This window comes from Erithacus rubecula, assembly GCF_903797595.1.
Source record: "Erithacus rubecula genome assembly, chromosome: Z".
In the NCBI taxonomy this organism is placed as follows: Eukaryota; Metazoa; Chordata; class Aves; order Passeriformes; family Muscicapidae; genus Erithacus; species Erithacus rubecula.
Genome location: NC_136661.1, coordinates 3,435,997 through 3,459,164, shown reverse-complemented (window position 1 = coordinate 3,459,164; position 23,168 = coordinate 3,435,997). Strand labels below are relative to the sequence as shown.

Below are 23,168 nucleotides of genomic sequence, written 5' to 3'. Positions count from 1 at the left end.
TATATCAATCCTTATGCATATATAAACTTCAGTTAAATAAAACACTGGAATAAAGCACTGTTCCATTTTCAAAATAAATGTAACAGCATAATAAAACAGTCTGCATCATTAAATGAATGGAGCTATCCTATTTAACGTAAAACTGTGTAACACATTAAATTGCTTTGCTCAGACTAATGCTGATAAAGGACTCCATAATTTTGTTGCAAATAAAAAGTGCCATTAGAACATTCATTTGAATAAATAATAAATACAAATTTCAGTTTCAAAATGTATCTTCAGATATCCCTAAAGTAAGTAAAATGTTAGCACTGTGTTTTGGCAAAGGATAATCTTTAAAGGACACAATACCATTATTATGATATTAGCTTCATCACTTGAAGCAGCCTCCCTTGCTCTCCCTCATACCTTTTGACAATTGTGAGACTTCATCTAAGTTAGTGGTAAAAATGCAAAATAGAGCTTTGTGTCATGTTATGTGGGTTATAAAAATCTCTTTTCTCCCTAATCAGAAGCATTTCAGTTGTGTCCTTAAGTCTTGGTTTCAAATGCACCAGCACCAGCTTCTACTGCTGCAAATGAAAACATTTCCCAAGGCATGAAAAAAATGTCACAAATGTTCCATAGGACCAAAAAAATCTTCATCCATTTAACCCATAAATGTTACATAATTTTCATCAGAGCTTTTAAGTTAACTTAGAAAGTTTGTGAGGGACTTCAACATTCTATTTCTTAGAGCAAGCCATTTGTTATTGCTTATTAGAAATGTGTAATGAGGGACATGGTCTACAGTGCAGTAAGGTCAAAAGAAAGAATATTGCTCATTTTAGTGGGCTCTGAGAAAAACATTGATACTGGAGATAGTAGCTACTAGTTAGTTTTGTCTTGTCAATAAATAGCTAAGAGGCTTGCACTGAACTCTATTTACCTTACAAGTATGTCAGTGATTACTCTTTAAAGATAATTTACAAAACAAACATACATTAGTTTGGTAGGATAACTCCCTACAAAGTATTTTCACCTACAAAACATAAGCTATTGATGTATATTACTCAGTGCATAACTTACTTGCTTCAGTCCAAAGTGTTTGTGTCTATCAATGGAATAACATGTATTTAAGGAAAAAATTAATCTTGTGCCAATACTTTTATCATTTTCCGTGCCTGGAACAAAATGCCATATTGTATTATGTACAATTGAACAGGTCTTTCAATTCATAACACTGGAAGATAATTTTTCATGGAAACTACTTCAGCAAAGAGAAAAATACAGATTCAGTTTCTTGAAACACAGAGGACTTGATTCTTATCAAACATAAATTACTGTAACTTCTTGGGCATCAATAGGCACATTTTGAACAGTATAATTTATTGGAGCTATGGCAGTTTAGTCCAAAAAATAACCTGACCTCTAACACCTTTAATTTCATGGTGTTTTTTAATGGATAAAATATGTTAAACAAACACCATCTTCACCCTTAAAGATTATTTGAAAGGGCATGATAGTACATAATACAAATTGACAGAATCATCTACCTTGATCTGGGGTTTGTTTCACTTCAGGTTTGTTTGGGTAATGGCTTTTACATAGTTAACTTTAAAATCAATAGCAAAATTCCCATTTAATTCCATAGGTTGTGGTCTTGCCCAAAGTGTACCTACAATAAGAACTAACGTTTAACACTTATTAGTAGCTCCCTGGAGCGTGGTCAGAGGAGGATGAATTTGCTGAACATTTCTTTGGCAGGTGGATAGGGGAGGGAGTGGGCAGGTGCATAGTTGAGAGCATGGGGTAGCATGGCAGGCGCACAGCACTGCTGGTGATGAGCACCTGAATTTCTGTGAACTCTGTGCAGAGACACTCTCCACCTCCAGGCCTCACTGACAGCCACTCTGGGTCCAATGACAGTGTGACACTATGTTAGCCAATTTTCTAATCTTTAATTCAGAGTTTTACACGGCCCAGCTGCATCTGCATTGTGGCAATCAAAGCACTGTGTTCACAGCAGTGGCTCACAGCACAAAGCTAACTTTAATACCATGGCTGTCCCTAGGATTAGAGCATACCTTAGTTCCTTCACCTTTCGACTGCTGAGAAAGTCAGATTTCATCAACAGCCACTCATTAGTAAAGCCCCTGATTCCTGGCTCAACAACGCACTTTCTGTTTTCTGGAAGCTCTATCCAATCGTGTACCTTTGTTAGTCAACTGTTTCTCTGAAATACTGCTTTCAAACCTTAAATGTATTTTCAAGAGGCAAAAGTGATGTGTGCTATTTTGCAGCTATTTCAAACTCTTACACAAGTGCTACTTATTTTCATTTTATGCCTATCTGCAACACTCTTTTAGGTCTCACTCGTTTTTCTGTTGGCAGTCATTTGTCACCTCTATTGCATCATTTTGAAACTGCAGATCTCTCTAGGCACTGGACTGTGTTTGGTGAAAGCAATAAAGACTCCAATTACCGATATGTTTCCCTGCTGAAGGTGAACTTTTGAACTAAAAAGATAGAGTAAATTTTCTGCACTTTACTTTGCAGAAGCAACTGCAGGCCAATTTCATTTCTTTGCCATACTTCAGCTCATTGATATCATTCCAGAATAACAAAAACATTGAGGAAATGTTCAGAAATTGTTAGTGTTATTATAACACACGTTCAAGCACATGGCTAAAACTTTAGATGAATAGAACATCTTATGGAGTAAGTATGACTAAAGTTATTTATTTTGCTTAAACTGTTTACAGCATTTGTAAGATTTACTGTGAAAATCTGATACTTTAAAAAGAAGCAGAATCAATTTGTCTAAAATATTATTGCACTTGATTTATTTTTTTAAACAGGTTATCAGAACTTCAGATAAAAATCTTATCCTTTGCTTTATTTATCTTTCCTATACATGGATTTATAGTTGGTCCAGCTTTCAAGAAAAGTGATACATAGTTTCTCAAAATGAAAATAGAATTTACCTTATTTGCAAGAAAAAAATAAGTAGTTGATGAAAATACCAGAGTCCCACTCTCAAGAGTTATTTAAGTACTTAGTAAGAATCATGCAGTCTGCTGGATGAAGATAAGAAAGTTGTTAGCAATATGAAAGGTGGATAACTAATACTCCTTTAATTAAAATTAATCCAGAATTCAACCTTACAGTAGAGTACAGTACAGAATATGTACGATTTCCTAGAAAAATGAGCAATATTGCTCTATGGCTGAGATATGTCTTAGCTGCTATGGGGCTTCCCATATCTGGCACAACATAAGGCACTAAGAAGCGATGAAACAATTCAATGAATGTGTAAAAACCTTATGCTCACTCCAAACAAATGTAAAAGAAAAAAATTATTTTTATTTCTACTCTTTGGAATGTTGGTTTTCCTTTCATCAAGTTGCACTAATGGCAGTTTCAAATTCCCTTTAAAAAAGGGAAATAACATAGACTAGGGCAATACATAGAATTAACTGGGAAGTACTGCAGTTGTTTGTAACAGTCTGCATTATTTTTGTAGTGTTCCTGTCAGCAAATAATCCTGCTGAAGATTAACCTACCCAAATGAGCCAAGCTCCTTTCAGGTGCCTGTAATTCCATGTCTTATTAAAACCAATGGGGCTGTGTTGATTTGCATTATCTGAGGCTGGTCCACTGTGTCTTCATACTATAGTAAATTAGCTATTTAACAGAGCACTGAGGTTTAGATGTCCATACCTGCACTCATTAATTCTAGCTCCAGGTAATTTGCTAAAACCCAAGGTTTGTGGGAAAAATGAAATTTTGTGCTCCTTGTGATTGTGTGCTTCTACAGTTTGCATGATAAATATCAGTAAGAAAATCTCGTCTCAATTTCACTGCAAGTGTTAATCTAAATAAAAGATTTTCAGTAATAAGCTTCTCTTTGGTTGTTTTTTTCTGAATAGCGACAGAAAATAAAAAACTGTAGCTCACTGTTGTTTGTTGGCCATTTACTTCACAATTTATATATAAATTAATATTTTTTTGCATCCCCATGTTCATTTAATGAAACTCCAGCACCATTTCCATTGTAAAGCCTGAAGTTTTCTACTGATGCCTTGAGGCAGCAGTTTTAATTGATTATTGCTTATAGTATGCTGGAAAAACATAGAACTGGTTGACTCTTACTTTTTTCCCCCTATTCTTCAGAAAAAAAAAAAAAAAAAAAAAAAAAAAAAAAAAAAAAAAAAGAAAGGTAAGTTCTACACTCTTTTACATTAATCTTGTATAGTACTGTTAGAAGGTACCAGCTAAAAGAGTAGAAAGAGACCAAACCCAAAATGTAATGTACTTATTCGAATGTGTAGAACTGACTAAGCCTATGGCAACTGAAGAACTACACAGAGTCTACCTCAATGGGCAATCATCTTCTGCTGTATATGCTCCATGAGTGCTATTGATAATGATCTGTTTCCTGGCACTGACCTTTAATGTTTCTTAAAGGTACTGTTTCACAGGAAGAAAAATGCATGTAGCAGAATCACTACAATCATATGTCTTTCCATGAGTTAAAGAATGGAGCTTCTGAATGAATACTGTGTTCTTATACTTTAAACAAACAGATGCCTGTATTCCAACTCTTAGTAAACACTGCTAGGTAGCTCCTAGAGAACTGATGTTTGACTGTGGGGCTGATGGCATGGGGTGAGACAGAACTGGCACCTCAGGTTTCATCAAGCTTAAATAGAACTGGCTTGATGATTTATAACCTTCACCAGTAGTTTAGAGTACAGACCACAGCTAAACTTGTGTGTCTGCAGAAAGATCTGTTCTCAGCATCAAGAACTAGTCTTTAAGAAAGAGAGAATGGTGCAAAGTAAATGCAAATATATAGCATATTAAATAACTCTCTTTTCAGGTCCTTCAGTCCATACAGGCAATTAGCGAGCTAGGGGCTCACACTGACTTCCACACTACCTTGCTTTTCTAGACAAGCCCTTTCTGAACTAAGTCACAGAAATACAGATGCTGTGCATTTGGATAATCTCCAAGACCAAATCATTCCAGGCACAGTAAGGGAGCAGGAGTCTTTAAACACAAGAATATCTCTAACGGCAAGAATACAGAAATAAAGATATGAAAAGAATTGCATTCCACCTAATGGTTCAGCAAGATTTCCAACCGGAAACCCAAGGGAACATCTGAAGGCAAAGAAGGGACATGATCCTCAGCAGTGCATCTCTTTTGTGAAACATTCATAAGAGTTTTCTTTACAAAAGGTCTAAATTATCTACACTGTTAAAAGGGGAAGTTTTATGATGCCAGAAGCCCCAGTCAGTACATCTGTTTGCTCTGTTTTACTGGGGCCTTGTCTAAGGAGCAGCATCTATCCCTTTTAAGCTTATTATGAATTTGCTGTATTTGCTAAATATTAATGGCTAATACCAGTATGCTTCTTCTTTGAACATTAATTTCTTTTCAGATAAAATTTCAAGAGGTTTTTTTACATGTTCTGATTTACTTTCTGATGTGAAAACAGTGAATTTGTCATATGTGTCCCAATAGATATGTTCAAAGAGAAAACATTTAAGCTTGGAAAGAAGCAGAATAAGCTAGTAAAGAAGAGAATAAAATGGAGAACGATGTGGAAGTCAGAATATAAAAGAGGTTCTTTTGAGGACTAGCAAATATTCCTATCTGCAAATGGAGAATGAAATAAAGAGACAGAGAAGTGTACTAAATATCTAGGTCCTACCCTGAAGCAAGCGTGTTGGGTTATACAAGGCACAGAGGGCAAGATTCATATGCTCTGGTACATGGCTGGTTGTCAAGAATAAAGGCACAAAAAACCTGCTTCTCTGTTCTGCCAGAATTGGGTGCACTCTCGCATTATGACTTGCATATAGGGAAGAAGAAAGAGTAGGTAATCCATTTTCTGCTTGATGTTAGTTACAGTGTGATTGAACCTTTTCCCAGAAAACTTGTTAATGTTTTGTCTTGATGCCAGCCAAGATGTTTCTTGACTTATCTTCACCTCACTTGACATATCTCTACTCACTGAAATTCATCCTTATTGAAAGGTAAGAAAGAGAGAAACAGCTTGAATATTTTTATTGCATCAGAAATCATCCTTGCAAAGATTAAATAAGCATTTTTTTTATTTATTTAAGAGATTTATCAATTTCATTGTTTCATTACCCTACATAGCACTGGTTCAGAACTTAGTATTTCACAAAATTCTAACATGATCATTGTCTTTTAATTTTAGTATCAAATAAATTGTTAAACTGAAAGCTATAAGTTTAAAAATTGAAGTGTTTAATTTTATAAATAACATTGCTTAGTCACTTACTTCAGCTTGATCTTAAAAATGCCATCTTAAGAACTTTTTCTAAGTGTATGTTAAATGTGATTTTCCCCACTGTTCTTTGTTTGTTCTCAAGTGAGCCTTTATTTGCAAGTAATTAAAAAAAAAAAAACCAAACAAAAACTCAGCTTCACATTTGTTCTGTTTTGAATTCAAGTATTTGTCTCTGACCTTTGCTAAAACTTGTAAAATCACAAGGAGATAAGCATGAAAGAAATCATGTGCTGTTCAAGTACTTAAAGTCCACAGAAATGCACTGAAGTAGAAAGGGGATTAAGAGAGGAAAGAGAGTGAGGCCAAGCCATACTGTGTTGGTACAAGACGGATTAGCAAGCAGACTGAACCAGGAGAGAAATTAGCCGTGCTTATTTCAGGTTAGACAGTCATAGGACGTGCAGAGATAGAACAAGATCTCAGCAGTGGAGAGGTACCAGGAAGAGAAAAGAGGTACAGTGCATGAAAAAGTGTAGCTTCACTTTATGTTGGAGCTGGCATGGAGAACAGCAATAAAACAGAGGGGAAAGCAAAATATATTAGAGAAGGCATGAACTGGGGAAAGGAAGGAAGGAGGGGTGAAAAAAAGTTGTAGAAAACTGGTGCCTTAGATTTTAGAAGTTTGTGGTAGTGAAGCAAATGCATTTGTCAAGTGCAATATATGAATGAGCATTTTGGAAGAATTTAGAAGTTAATGAGCAGACATAGATGTCCTTAGTTACTATTTTTCGTGCAAAGAGTGAGAACATTAGTGTCTGTGGTCAGAGTTGTTCACCTTTTCAGACAGAGTACTGAAGCGCAGTCGGAATTTTCTGGGGTGAAAGGGGAAGCCCTTTGAGATTTGCATCACTTGTTTTTATTCTGCCCCCTCTCTTTGTCTCTCTCTCCCCAGAGGCGGGTGGGTGTCCCAAGACAGGAGCGGAGGCCAGCGTGTGCGGACAGCCAGCTCCGGGAAGAAGCCGGCTCCGCTCGCCCGCTGCCATGCGGATCCCCACGCCGCCTGTTTCCCTGCTGCTGCTCCTCGCCGTGTCGGGTCGAGCGGGAGCGCAGTTCCCGCGGCAGTGCGCGACGGTGGAGGCCCTGCGGAGCGGCATGTGCTGCCCGGACTATTTCCCGGTGTTCGGGCCGGGCACGGACCGGTGCGGCGTGTCCACGGGCCGCGGGCGCTGCGTGCCGGTGACGGCGGACGCGCGGCCGCACGGCCCGCAGTACATCCACGACGGCCGCGACGACCGCGAGCAGTGGCCGCTGCGCTTCTTCAACCAGACCTGCCGCTGCAGCGGAAACTTCTCCGGACACAACTGCGGGGCCTGCCGGCCCGGCTGGACCGGACCCGCCTGCAGCCAGCAGATCAGCATCGGTAAGAGCCCCCGAAACACCGAAGCTGCTCCTGCTCGGTGCTGGCTTCTAAACGCACCTAGTGGATTTGCTCTCCTGAAGGTACAAAATGTCCATCATCTTTATGATGCTAAAGGGCTCTTGAGGCAGGTGCTAGAGGAGCTCTTCAGCCTGCGCATAAATTACTTGTACCTAATATCCACTGAAAGAAAGAAAAGAAACCTGTAGCTGATGCATGAAAGTCCATTGAAAAACAGAACATATATATACATATAAAAACATAATTTGGATTTAAGAGTAAAAAATGTTATAGGCATGTACACATGCCTGTGAGTGTGCCTGGGAATAGTATGTACTTCCATATGTTTAATACCTTATAACTGTTTTAAATGTGACAGCAGTTCTCCTAATTCAAAGTCCCTTAATACAGTTCTAAACTACGTACCTTGGTAAATTTTTTCTGTTCTTGCTGCTGTCAATATCTTTAAAAACATTGGTCATGACTGTGGACTGTTCAAATGAATGAGTCCAGGGTGTGGTAAGTCCTTTTTCAGTACTCCAGTTTCAGTTAAGTCTAGCATACCACTAAACACATCTTTAATTTTTTAAATGGTTTTTAATGGACATGAAACCCTTGCAGGACTGGAAAAATGTTGAATATAATAGGTAAATTTAAAAAGAAAAAAAGCTTCTTCTCATGGAAGGACCATCTGAATGGACAAGATTTCGATCTTTATTTTCAAATTTAAGTACTTTTAACTTCAAAGATGCTATTGAAATCCTGTAAAATCCATAATCCCCCCCAAATGAGCAAAAGGTTCTGCGATATGTTAGAAAGGGGTCTCTAGCAAATATGCAAACACATATGCAGGGTTTTTTTCTGCAGAAACAGAAACCAGCACTGATATTTTCACCAGATAAGGGAACATTCCATCAATGTAAGAACATGTTCCAAAAAGGGTTAACAAAGGACCACTTACTAATCAAAATTTTAGCAACAATTCATTAATAATAACTTATTGATGACTATGGGAAAGATCTTTAATTTTTTTTCATCCTTTGAGCTTCAAGAAATAAGCTAGAAAACAAAGCATTACTTGTGAATTGGGTCTGCTAACACAGACTGTACTCTGATATTGTATTCTATTTTACTGTGGTAACAACTCTGAAGAATAATCAAGAGATAAATGTTAATACACAAACTTAACAATGTAAAACTAGTTACAGGCAAACAGAAGTTTTAGATTATATTCTAGAATGTACAAGACTGCTTTTTACTTTACTCTCATTAAGTCCTTTACAATGCATTAAAATGACAAATCAGATATATCATGCATGATAATATGAATAATATTATTATCATTATTATCATGCATGATAATATGATATCAATTTTAAAAATGTAAATTATTTTCTCATTATGCTTTAAGTTTTCACAATGAGGTCACCTCTTTTGCCTATTCATAGATCTGGCCCCATCTGCTTAGATTTTAGAAATAATTACTAGAGTACTGTTGGCATATCCATACTAAATTGCTGTAAAACATAGTTTGATGTTGTTATATCTTCTCAGTTCATGGCTAACTTTAATAATAGTCACAATTTTTTATTGTGGTTCAGGCACATACTGGAAAATGAAAATGTTAAGATGCCTATGTAAATCAAAATTATATGGACAATTATAGGTCTCTACTTGAAACACCACAAAAAACACCACAAATGAACCAACCAACGAGCCAACCAACCAACCAAACATTAAAAAACCAACAAAACCAAAAACCACAGCACTTCAGTGATAAGTGCTAGCATGTCAGTTCAGTTCTGTAGAACAAAAAAGCATGTTTCAGGACACACAGTCCTTGGATGGAATTCATGTTTCAGGAAAGACTTTATTTAAATTTCCCAGAAGCTAAAATATCCCTCACTGACTCAATTTATTTTTAGTGAAACATAATTCACTTTTATTCTTCATATATATTCACGTTGAAGATCTGTCATTTGTTTTAGCAACATAATCTATTACTAATTTGGACAGTTTTGGATTTTTACAGTGTTTTTTATAATAACAATAAGTAGATATTGAATAACAATTGTGAGGACTTCTGTCTTCATCTTAGTCTAAACTTAGTCTGCAGTTTTCTCAGACCAGGTGAAAGAAGGATGGAGGTAATCAGAACTCAGTTCTTCTTGCTGAAATACTGCTATTTCAACAAGTCAGTTTTCTTCCTTGTTTCACTCTTTATGTGTGGTCAATGACATTTTTTCATTATTTTGAGATAACTGCTAAAATGGACTAATATGTGGCAATTTTAAATAATGTTGGGTTTAAGAGATAAGAGATAAAATAAGAGATAATATCAGATTAAGGAGATACTGTACTGTGTGAAATTCACAATAATTCATTGGTGAATCTGCTATTTTTCCTACAAAGGTTCAAAAAACAAAAAAAAATCAATTCTTCATTAAATAACCAGAGAGTTCCTGATTATTATAAATTGGTTTATAGTGTTCATTTATTGTAGAGTACTACCACAGGAAACCTTAAGTATATTGGATGAAGTTCTGGAAGGTTTGTATGACAAAGAACTGTCTTTGTCTTTTAAGTGGCAGGATGGAAAAATAATCTGTAACAGTACTCCTAAAAGCACTAAAGTTTAAAGGATTGTGCCTTTATTTTAATTTATTTCAGCTTTTCTCAAAATAAATAACATCTTCCATTTATACTCAGCGAGTCTCCTGAATAAAAAATGGTGAATACTTGAAGAAAAGTATTAGAATTATTAACTAGAATTATTAGGAATGCAATAAATAAATTCTTCCATGTCTACTAGTTTAGTAACTTGCTTCTTCTGTATCATGACAGTCAGAAGGAACCTTTTGGATCTAAGTGCAGAAGAGAGGAATCGCTTTGTGAATGCCTTGCACCAAGCCAAGGTGACAGTCCACCCTGACATCGTTATTGCCACACGAAGACGTGAAGAAATCTTTGGACCGGATGGCAACACACCTCAGTTCGAGAATATCTCCATTTATAACTACTTTGTGTGGTCTCACTATTATTCTGTCAGGAAGACTTTCCTTGGTGTGGGGCAGCAGAGTTTTGGAGGAGTTGATTTCTCTCACGAAGGACCAGCTTTTGTCACCTGGCATAGGTACCATCTGTTGCAGCTTGAAAGAGACATGCAGGTGAAGTTCATGTTAATGTTTACTGGTATTCAAGCTATGTTTTGTACAGTTAAAGAACTTCATCTTAAAATAGGCAAAAAATGATAGCAGCTTTTCCTATGTGTTGAAATTATTCTGCTTCAATTTCAGTGACTCATTTTGTATACTAAATTTCATAGAGTGCATTCAGGATTCAGACTGTCACTTTTATAGAGATGTTAAATATAGCATTTTAATCAGAGCAATAGAAAATGTAAAATTTCCACAGAAATCTATTGGAAAAGATTTATTCAGATATAAGACATTTTATTGGACCAACAATGTTATTTTCAGGGGTGTTTTTAATCTCAAGGCCATTATTCTTGAATAAAATTAATCAAAGCAGCAGAAATTCTGAAGAAAGTGATAACAGAGATGGCAAAGGGATTCAGAATCACATTTAATTTTTGTAACCAGTTAGAGAAATTAGTGTTTTGTTGTTATACCGTGTTCCACAAATCAATTATTCTTTTTTCCTTCTCTTATGTGGACCTATTCATAAAATAGATATAGTATTTTATGGACCATCATCTTCCTAAAAAATCAAGAATTAGGTTTTCAGGGTCAGGACTAAATAGTGTCTGAAATCACTTCAGTGTTTCTACTAGCTTTAATTGCTCTACATCAGGCTGAGACACAAACTCCCTTCCAAGACACACATTTGTTATCAGTGGCATTTCTCTATGTGGAAGCCCTGAGAAGTTCTATCTGTCTGTGATTTAATATATATTCCTATTTATGTCAGTGGACTTGATCATTAGTCACAGTAATTTTGCCTTGCTAACTCCAGAGCTGTTCAACTCCTGCCCTACAAGCTTCTACATGAATTTCCCATAGAGTTCTTCTCTTTTATAAGGCAGGATTCTGACCTTTACTAAGATGTATTTAGCTATTTCTTAGCATTCTCCTAGCAGTAAATATTATACCTGTCTGTGTTGCACATATAATAACACCATATTTGTGTGTTTTAGAACATGCTACAGGACCCTACTTTTGGACTGCCCTACTGGAACTTTGCGACAGGGCAAAATACATGTGATATCTGCTCAGATGACTTGATGGGAGCTAGAAGCAATTTTGATGTCTCTCTTATAAGCCAGAATTCAATCTTCTCTCAGTGGCGAGTGCTGTGTGAAAATGTAGAAGATTATGAAACCTTGGGAACCATCTGTAACAGTAAGTGTGAATGATGGAAGGTATCTGGAGAGAAAATTCTCTTAATAATGAATAAATATGATACTTTACATTGCAGTGGCTTTTTCCAGCCAAAAGGTCATAAACTGATTTTTGAATACTCTTGATCCATGTTTCATCAGTCTGTTGAGATAATACATACTCTGAGAAGCTTGTAGCAGAAGAAAGATTAAATGCTTTGCCTTCCCTTCTTATGCAGTACCAATTCATCTCTTGCACCATAAATAATTAAACCTGGCAGTGTCATTTCATAACTGAAGCTTAATATTTCTTCTGACTACTCCACTTACCACCTTCATGCCATTCTGCTCCTAAAATGAGAACATCCAACAAATCCCTGTAATAACTATGTGGGTCATGTTTTGAATGTAATACCAGATTCTAACATACCTAACCAAATTTAAAAAATTCTTAAAAAACAGTAAGTTTCTTATATATTCATATAAGCATTGTCATGGAAATGGAAAAATAAAAACCCCCAAATACTGGATTAGTCATTTATATAATCTTTTCCCCAGCTACTCTGTCAGGACATCCTCCATAATCTCGGCCTAGGTCTCATCAGGAAATCACACTGAAAATCTGCAGGGAATTTTCCTAAATCACTCAGAGAACCACAAACTTCAGAAAGAAGCTTCCAGATGACTTTTTACATCCTGGAGCAGAGAATCCAGAACAGAGAGCCCCATAAGAATTCTTTGCCCAATATAAGGAACTGACCAGTTCATTCAGAGTAAATGTTATGTGAGAGATTTTCTTTCTCCATGGTACAGTCATGAGAGCTTTTCATTCTGTTCATACTGTTCTGCACCTTGTTATCTCTCTTCTCTCTATTTCCAGGTACTGAGGGTGGTCCCATCCGAAGAAATCCTGCAGGGAATGTAGCACGACCTATGGTGCAGCGTCTCCCAGAGCCTGAGGATGTTGCTCAGTGTTTGGAAGTTGGTGTATTTGACACTCCTCCTTTCTATTCCAACTCAACAGACAGTTTCCGTAACACAGTAGAAGGTAAACATGGCAAATAAAATGACCTGGAACAACTCCAAATAAGTCAGGGAGCAGACTTGCCACTTTTTCCTGTTGGAAGTATGAGTCTTGAGACAGGCTATTGGACAAAAACAACATATTGTTCTTAGCATTAAGTATTTGCTCATTATTAAGCAGAAATAAGCTCTAGGTAAATTACTTTATAGCTGTAGTTTATGTCTCTTAAAATGCACAAAAGTCTCAAGAGTCTGCTGCTGGTATACCAAATAGAAACTAACTTCAGGTCCTTGACACATAGTTATTAGGTTTCCTTTGTTGAATACACAGTCCTTGCCTGTGGATTGATGCTGCTGCATCCCTAAATGAAGCAAACAAGTGCTTCTAGCAGTTATTCTTGTATCTGAATTAAAACAAATAAAAGAAAGCAAAATAAATTGAAAGCTTTGGTAGTACTTAGTGCAATAGTATTGAAATAGCAATAGAATTTACTGCTAGACATGCTGGCCCTACTCTCTGGGACATAAAACTCTATTCTTCTATAAGCTCTGAACATTTAAAACTAAACTCTCAGTCACTGACACCAGAACACACACACACCTCCAACAGAGAAAAGAGCCTAAATATTTGATTTGTACTGTTCAGACAGAATCCTAACAACTTCTTCTATACCTTAATAATACAGAGCTTTTAACAAGAAAAGATTAAAAAGTGACAGTTCAAATCACTGCCTATCAATAACTAGGTGTCCAAACACAGCTTTAGAAAATCAGTTGTATGTATGCCTCTCTGGAACAAGTGGCCAAAGCTTGAACACAAGAGGAGTTTTCATGATGCTTCAGATTCTAGCATCTGACTTGAGGGTTATGAGGTTTTGGGTACAGGCAAAACTTCAGTGAAAAAATAAACAACATCAGAGCATATGCAGCTTTCTGATACGTGTTCCCAGTATGCATGGAAGTGATGTATAAACCTAACAGAGAGCTCATTAGAATAAGTGGCAACATATACCTGCTTTAGTAAGCAGAAAACTCATGCAACTGTTTTAGTATGGTGAAAAATATGCAGGGCCTAAATAGATATCTCTATTTCCATGCTATGATGTTACTTTGGCCATTTTGCAGTAGAACCCAGCAGCTTTGCAGTCCACATTCCCAGCACTCTTTTATAAAGGCTATTTTAATCTGAAAACTATGCATTCCAGGAATTTCTCAAATGTCTGTAGGTAGAGAATTAGCTAACCATTTGTTTTAAGCAAAGCAACATAACAACATGAAACGCTTTCAGAGAGAGAGAGAAAAAAAAAAAAAAGTATTCATCTGAGACTGCAGCTCCCAAACAAAACCTTCACTGGAATTTTTGTTTTCTTCTTTGTTTGTATATTCAGGGTACAGTGATCCTTCAGGAAAGTATGACCCAGCAGTTCGAAGTCTTCATAACTTGGCTCATCTGTTTTTGAATGGGACAGGAGGGCAAACTCATTTATCACCAAATGACCCCATTTTTGTCCTCCTGCACACATTTACAGATGCTCTTTTTGATGAGTGGCTGAGACGGCATTCTGCAGGTATGATGTTCTCATGGACTGAGTTAGGATGGGTGGTTGTCAGTCTTTGTAGCCACAAGAACTCAACTCCTTCTTGTGGAATAGCAAGATGCCCCTAAACTTAGGAGAGAGGATTGGAATTTTAAGAGTTAGTACAGTTTACAAAGCAGTACCAAGCTCTCTTCCTCATCCCATTGGCAAGAAATTGCAGATCACTCTCTGTGAAGGGATCTGATCAGAGACAGGAGGCACAATTCAAGAAAACAGTATGTGGGAATACACAGTCTCCATAGAGCAAAGACATTGTAACCTGGAAGGAAATTCCACTGTTGTGTGGACTAAGTAATTATTTTCTCCTTGTCAAAGGAAGAACAGATGAAAACACATTCATTTTTACCACCTATGTGATATACTACCAGTATTCAATAACCATCTCTGTATACTTCTAAAGGATGGTTACCATTTTTGCCCTTGCTTTTTAATTCCAAAAAGAATAGAAGAAGGTAATACAAGAGAAAAAGAGGGAGAAAGGATGAACAGAAAGAAGTGAAAGGAATGAGGGAAAAAAAAAAAAAAAAAAAAAAAAAAAAAAAAAAAAAGAGACTTGCATCAGCAGACTAAAAATTCAGTCTAACCCTTGTATCTATGCATCATGCAGCAACAGTATTCTTCCTCCACACAATGCAGCAACTGTATTTTCTTAGGATAATCTATACTCCTCTCCCTTCTTCTACAGAAGACAGCTGTTACTGCACAACTGAGACTTCTTTGTGCAGCTTCCACAACCTGCCTCTCTGAATTTTCCCACATCAGCTCTCAGAGAGCAATTGTATCCCCTTGTGGTTCTTACATGATCTGTCACAAGGTTTGGTATCATCTTACCACAAAGTGTTCTCTGCTATGTGGTTGTTGTTGCTGGTTTGATTTGGTTTGGTTTGGGGATTTTCCGTTTGGATTTGGTTTTTTTATTTCAGCTGACTTCCTACTGATTTAGCATAATGTTGCAAAAATATTCCACTGGAATTTGTATCAACTTTCATCCTGTTCATCGCTGCTACAACCAGGCAAACCAAGAATGCAGAAAAAAGTCTTTGCCGTATTTTTCCTTATCCTAGTGAGAAGAAATAAAAAGCCCAACACAGGCAGAATTCTAAAAAATTTACTGGTGATTTCTATTTGAAACCAGAGATAACATTAGTGGCCTTGGTTTTGGGAAAGGCAGAGACTCTGCTTTGGATCTGTCACACTAGGAAACAAATCCTTCTAGAGCAACTGAGAAAGAATTCTCGGGTACTCAAAACCCTGGGTGGGGAAAAAAAAGTGAAGTGCTGCAAGTTATTTTTAATTTATTTACAGAAATGTGATTTGACTTTCAAATTTAGATATCTCAACATACCCACTGGAGAATGCCCCGATAGGACACAACCGACAGTACAACATGGTGCCCTTCTGGCCTCCAGTAACCAATAATGAAATGTTTGTTACTGCACCAGAAAACCTGGGATACAGCTATGAAGTCGAGTGGCCAGGTAAACTGTGAAGCCTAGATACTTAATCTTGTTTTTTCTCCCTTCATATCTTTATCTCTTGGAATTTATTCAAATTTCACCAACAATATTTGCTGTCTTTGTAAAGGCCTTTTTCTCCTTTCCTGCCTTACTTTCCAGATGTCTGGGATTTGATACAGCTACTGGTCAGAGATTGTTCCAGCATGAAATTCCTAGTACCCACCCTAATTTTAGGAGAAGTTCTCATTTGAATCTTAACCTTGCAGAATATCCTTATTTCTATGTCAAATATCTTCATTAACTCCCTAGAGAGAATGCAAATCCTCACAAACATGTTGGCAGAAGAAAGGTCCAGAACAGATTTTAGAGTGGAGCAAGATAGACTAAATCTTCTCACATTTTTGAACAAGAGTAATCAAACAAAATTTGAATTACTTCTACTCCCCAACTCAGTGAATAATGACAAATGCTGAGTTTCAGTCTGAACTTCTGATATTTGTCCATATACTTGACATTTTCTCTTAATATCCTTGCCTTTTGTTTCCCTTCTTTCAGGTCGGGCTCTCCGTGTCACAGAGATGATAACTATTGCAATAGTGACTGCACTGGTTCTCGTGGCAATTATCTTTGCTGCTGCTGCATGTATTGTACGTGTCAGGAAAAACAAGGATGAGTTGCATCAGCCCCTTCTTACTGACCAGTATCAGCACTACTCAGATGATTATGATGGCATACCAACACCAAGCCAGTCTGTTGTTTGAAGAGATGGCACTTTTTTGCATGTGAACGAAACTGGGGATCTTTTTGCTTTATTTCATAAATGGTGGTCATCCACCTGCTTTAAAATAAAGAGCATAAACTGTCAGCTGTCTCAATATGTTTCCTTCAGGTTTCACTTTCATCACACCTAGGCATCAATAAGTCATCTTTGCAATGCTAATTCTATTGTTGATTATAAAAGAATCTTGCAAGGGTCACCTGCAAGCCTTTCCCATGCTTCTGTAAAATCTGGCAAATACTAGTTACCTTGCCAATAGTCAGTGTCATCTGACTTTATCTAACCTTTCTACCCAGAATTGTTTTATAAGGTACTTTTGTGAAAAGGTCACATCTAGAACGGGACGGAAGGAAAATACAAGTCAAACCTTGGCCAGATGAGCAGAATGTGTTTCAAAATAGGCATCATGCCAGACAGAGTGACAATGGAATTCTGGGGAGAAGCGTATATTTGAAATCCAAATTAATTCACAAAATACAGTTTTGGACCAATTGCTGCTTTTAGGTGGATCTATGAAAAGAGATTCAACATCAAAGCCACTCCAGTGTTTGGACATTCCTAATGGGTGTTCAAACACAGCTACCTGGAAGAGGATCCAGTTGAAAGGATAGCTGACAGCAGCCTCTGCTAAATTTTTATTTATATTTTTTTATATTCTTGCTCCCTTCCTCTCTCCCACTATCCCATGGTAGAGTATTCTCCCCAGCAATGAGAAACTTTGCTTCAGTTGTCTCATGCTGGAATTTAAACCCACTCTTGTACTTTGAAAGAAGGCCCTAGGCATTAGGCTGTAGAAGAGACTTGGAAAAATAGCCTTAAGCAGCAGTTGTTGAAATTCATTCAACATAAGCCAACAAGAGAGCAACAAACCGACACCTGCCTTTACAGCCTGAGGTAGGGCTTGAGGAATCTGGCTTCAAGCCTCACTTCCCCTCTCTCATCCTAAATAGGTACCAATAAATCATCAGATTGTCTTCCTGTGATGTGCTATTGAATCTAATTTAACACTCATAAGCTGACAACAGGGATGTTCCTGGTTCCAGGCTATCAATCCCATACTCAGGGATTGTGCTCAGCTTTAGCTGAATTCAGCCTTAGCTGAATGTAACATCAAGATGCCCTTTTTCTCTCTTTCTGTCCAAGCCCAACTTCACAGAAATGGCAAATGACTTGGACTGAGCTCCTTCAGTCTGAGGCAGCCCTCCTGGACACTGCCTTACTAGGCAGAAGTCAGGGTCACATGCCATACTAACCTCAGTGGTGCCAGCTTCATTGCAAGGACATACATTGAGAATGGCTAGGCAAGTGGAAGATGGGTTATCATCTCAATCTGCTTTACCAAGCATGAGTTATGGAGAGCAGCAAAAATTTACACACATAACTGATACAGAGACAGAAAAATTTCACCTGTAGCACCCATGGCACAGTTAGAAACAGTAAATCTTTGTTGTGCTCTTGTTTTTACTTACAGTCTAGCTGCTAACTATTTCACACATACAAGCAGCATTTTCCTGCTTTTCTCTTTTTTTTTTTTTTTTTTTTTTTTTTGTACTGACTAGCAACTTAACAAATCATCCACTTTATTGATTTCAATGGATTCATGTAAGGTGATCCAACATACTTTGGATTGGGATCAAGAGAGCTGGATTTTATTCTTAGCTGTTACTGATCTGACGAATGTTCTTAGCTTGCACATTTTTACCTCTGTGACTCATTTGACTCATTTATAATATGAGAAAAAACACAGTTTCCTTTCTAAAATTATTTTACTTCAATGGATGAAAAAAGCATACAGAAGCTTGACAGGACAAGGAAAATATCAAGGCAAAATCAGACCTTGAGAAGAGGATGTTAGTCATTAAAGTTGTTCAGTCCTTAAAGTAAAAGCATACAGTCATGATCTGAGGAGGGCACAAGTCTTGAGGGTCAGAGATTGAAGACAACTGCCTGCTAGTTACACCTGCCACATCTATATGAAAGAAGAAAAGTAAATTTTCATGACAGAGATAAAACAGACAGCAAGCACAGGAATTAGAGAAGAAAAGTGGAGAACTGTGTGCTTGACTCATTCTTGAAAATAGTCTCATTAGACCTTCCTTTCTTCACTATTTGCAGAACTTGAACTATGTCTGGGTGTGGAGAAGTTCCTGCCATTCATTGAAGCTGCCTGGTGCTAGTTCCTGAACTAATATGATTGGGGAAAAATAGCTTGAATCTGAAATCTGAGATGGCCAGCATATGAAAAAATTAAGAAAAATAAATAAAAAACAGAAAATTGATTGTGTCATAATAATAGCCTTCAGCTTTTTATATGGAGAAAAAACAAGTAGGAAAGGTCACATGAAGAGAGGAAGGGAAAATGTGGAAAAGAAATACTAACTGAGAAATCTTTGGTGCAGCAATTATGAATCAAATGATGTCATTTTCCTCCCATGACTTTTCCTCCCTGTTCTTCTCCTGAAGGTTTATACATGTAAGAGTTTTATAAAGCAAGTGTGAAGTATACCTGGAAATGGTATACCTGGAAATGAGCAGAACAAGGAGCTAAGTTCATGGTGAACTGATGACCATGCCAAAAGGAATTGTAATATAAACAGCAAAAAGTCGGCACCATTACAGAAAATGTGAAAGGTGTCTCAGATTTGATACAAGTATAGTTCTTCAAAGATTTTTCAGGCAGAAACTCACACACATATTAGAATTGTGAAATTTAAGTAAAATTTGGAGATTACCGATTAAGAATTGATAATGATGCTAAGGGGAACAAAACCCAGAGAGGTAATAGATCCTCTTTCCACAAATAACTGGCCTAATTATATACCATATTATTATTCTTTTGAATTAAATTGCAGTGACTGCATCACAAAACAAAACAAAAGCACAAAAACCAACCAAACACACAAACAATTTAGGCTTCTTATCCCCTATAACTGGGGATATTGATGAGTTTTACATTAATTTGACTTCTTAGCTTCCTAAGTTTGGTTTTCAGAATTTATTTCTCTTACAGAAAACCAAGTTAGACAGAAACTAGAGAATTCAAATAGTGAAACAGTAATTCAGGTTCTCTCCAGACAACATTAAATTAATAGAGGTTTTGAGAATATTTAAGACAGAAAAGGAACTAAAATTGTGAAATTTAGAAACAAAAAAGAAGGCTGCCAAAGCTGCATTTGATCTGGGAAAGGAAATATAGAAAACATTGTTTAACCACATAAATAAAAACTCAATAAATGTAAAGATTAGCATGATACAGATACATTTTCCTATGTCAATGATATTCTATCCCTGTTTTTGTAAGATGAACTATGTTTCTTGAAAAGAAAGAGTTAGACAGAATAGACAGATAGACAGAAACTGTCTAATAAGACAAGCACTAAACAATATATATGCATCAAGATAGCAGGCAATTCTCATCTGATAGACTAAAAATTACTTACAAAACTGTAAGCCCATCTGTAAGGTGTCTAAATAATTTTACCAGGTCACTTGGTATATTGTGCAATTGGGAATACAATTATTTTGTGAGGAATGGTAAGTAAAAATGCTATTACATACTTCTTAAATTAGACTCAATAGCAGACAGTCTTCAAAATAAACCATGGGAATAGAAATTGGATCTAACATGACAGATTTAGCAAACTTCAGCCATGCTAGCCAGCTTAATACCTTTCTTTGATAAGATAAACCACAGATTTTATTTAGGAATCATATTGATTCAGGGGAACATAAAATGCCATGTGCTTAAGCCTGAAAATTAGGAGTTGAAAGAGGAAGTATATGGACTTGGAAGAGAATTAGTGAGAGGAGAAGTAGTGATGCATTACTGGAATATGTAACAGGACTACAGGACTAGTTCCTCTAGCAGAATTATGAGGATCAAATCAGCCTTATTTAGTTATTCCAAGAGAGCTTTGATTCGCAAAAATGCACTAAGTGGATGGTCATTCCCCTTAGGTCAGTATAGGAAGAGAACATAGAGAGGCCCAATGATAATTTGCAAAATACTTTGTGAACTTCAAATTTCCTGAAGAAAGGTGACAGGGAGCAAACTAGCACAGCAATGATATCTCCTCTCTTTCTCTAGATTCCAGTAAGATGAATTTCTATTCCCACATCCAAACCCTTCCAGTAAGGAAAGAAGTATTGCAAACAAGCTTGCAATAGCAAACCTAATGCCACCAAAGTGATATTCAAGTGAAAACAGCAAAGGCAGCTGGCACTAAGATATAGCTCTGTTCATTCAATAAATATATGGTATACTCTGGAAGTTTAAAAGATTCTGTGTGTTGGCTGCCCACAATAAAGCCAGCATCTGGGGAAAATTTTTCCTTACACATTGGTATTTCTACATGAAAGAAAAGATTTCCAAAGGCAGATTAAAGAATTTAGAGGAAGTTGCTAGGTGATTAGGCTGTCCAGTTAATTTCCTCTTAATGGTGGCCAGTAATATCATAACTTTTGTAAACATTTGCTTTGGGTACAAATCTGAACTATTTTTGTAACTTAGAGAAACATTCCCAGGAGTCTCATCTCATCTTTGTGTGAGAGGGTTAAGTAATCCTAATTAATAACAGTGTTATTGACAGAGAATGACTCCCAAAACAAGATTTATTGCCAAAGTGTACTCTGATTGCCACCTTAATATTATTAGTGTTCAAAGCATGCCACCAGCTAAATATTTAGCTATCAAAAAAAGAATTTGACAAGGGAGCCTGAGTAAAACGGAGATGTTTGGATTCAAAATGTTAATTTGAAATAAAATGTATAGCTCTCCTCTAGAGAAACTAAATTTTAACTTGGTATCTCATTTAACCTCCAGTTCAGAATGAAAGTGCTGGCTTTAGCAGATGCTTAGGGCAGGTAAAGTGAAATTGAAATCATGTTTATAATATTTGCTTCTTGGTGCTCACTGAAGAGAATTAAACCAGCACAATTTCAACAAAAATAAACCTATAAACCTTGGATTGATTTCTGTGTAGATCATTAAACATGGGGCATATTGCACATTGCTTTGTGTCATCCTCCCAAACCCACCCTCAATACCCAGAGTATGCTTAGTTAAGACATTTCCAATTCCAATTACGTGCATCTCAGTTCCCACTTCACCCCTCTATTGCTGGGGGCAAGGGACAGGCTCTAAACAGTAATTTTACAGTATGTCAAGTTTTCATGTGCACAGAAAATGACTTCAAGACCTTTGGCAATCAGCCAAGAATGGATTTAGATTTTATAATTCATAACTGTTCTTCGAGAAATAAGACTGGTATGTTGCTAAGTGCATGCCCCTGTTCAGTACAAGAGGGACCCATGGATCTTGCTTGTAGCTAAAAACCCTGCAAAGGAAGACAGAAGTGAAGCTGTAGGACCTATCAACCTTAATTTGAGGCTGACCTGGGGATAGGATGGTTGCCTAAGAGAATTTTTAAGTTGACCATTCAACCTGTCTGTTTACCACTGATGTTAAGTTTTATTTTGCTTCAATTCAGAAAGTTTCACAGAAAACTACTGATACAGATAAAAGGCCTTATGTTGAGAAGAATTTCTCCAAACTAAAAAACTCGAGGGACAAGACAGAAGATTGATAAAATGTTTTTACAGAAACTGAAAGTTGTGCTGTAGCTGAAATGGACTCAGGGTATTGAGCATGTAGTTTGTAGGAAGAACAATATTTCTCTCTAGAACAGAATAGAATGCTATGAAAAAATCACCAAAAACTCTAAACTAAAAAACCCTCCAAACAACAACATTGCATCCAAGGCCTCCAAGTAGAATTTTAGGTTCTTGTAACACCTTATATGAATCAAAATATAGGAACACTTCTCAGTATGAGCAGCATACTGAGTCAAAGAATGAAATAAAATTAAGTAGCATTGAATGACTGAACAATTATGTCTATAATCAAAAACAGAGATGTTGGTTTCAGTTGGAATTTGAATGACAGGGATCATCCGTACTTAATCTTTTATTTAAATGGAGGGAAAAACATCACCCTTTCTAACAGCTACTATGAAATTGCATGTAATATGGCCACAAAGTGTAGGTCTAGTTTAAAATAAGGTGAGTTTTGCTTACACCATAGCCCTGAGCATGCAGACAGTGAAACCCCACCATGCTCTGCTGGACACGAGGGAGCATTCTGCCCAACGAGCCAGGTCTTCCACAACAAAGGAACAGAAAACCAGCCAAACATACATGTACTTCAGGTCCTCAACACACTTTTCTGAAGGGGTCATATAATTTGTGCCCTTCCTCTTCCTATTCCAAGAGAGGTCTGTCTTCTTTTTAATTGAGACATTATTTATATGG

General features: G+C 36.8%; 1 protein-coding gene across 1 annotated transcript; it reads left to right on the top strand.

Moving 5' to 3' along the window:
- The first annotated feature begins 7,205 nt into the window (after positions 1–7,205).
- TYRP1 (tyrosinase related protein 1) lies at positions 7,206–16,946 on the top strand. The gene is made up of 7 exons (XM_079330399.1): positions 7,206–7,667; positions 10,509–10,831; positions 11,821–12,025; positions 12,884–13,051; positions 14,415–14,594; positions 15,956–16,102; positions 16,637–16,946. Exons 1-7 carry the CDS (start codon positions 7,289–7,291, stop codon positions 16,840–16,842), a joined length of 1,608 nt encoding a protein of 535 aa, XP_079186525.1. The 5' UTR covers positions 7,206–7,288; the 3' UTR covers positions 16,843–16,946.
- The last annotated feature ends 6,222 nt before the right edge of the window (positions 16,947–23,168 follow it).

Excerpts from the sequence above, each read along its gene's own strand:
- TYRP1 (XM_079330399.1), top strand. The coding sequence starts at position 7,289 with ATGCGGATCCCCACGCCGCCTGTTTCCCTGCTGCTGCTCCTCGCCGTG. Across the intron at positions 7,668-10,508 it reads CAGCCAGCAGATCAGCATCG|TCAGAAGGAACCTTTTGGAT; the intron begins GTAAGAGCCCCC and ends GTATCATGACAG. Across the intron at positions 13,052-14,414 it reads TTTCCGTAACACAGTAGAAG|GGTACAGTGATCCTTCAGGA; the intron begins GTAAACATGGCA and ends TTGTATATTCAG.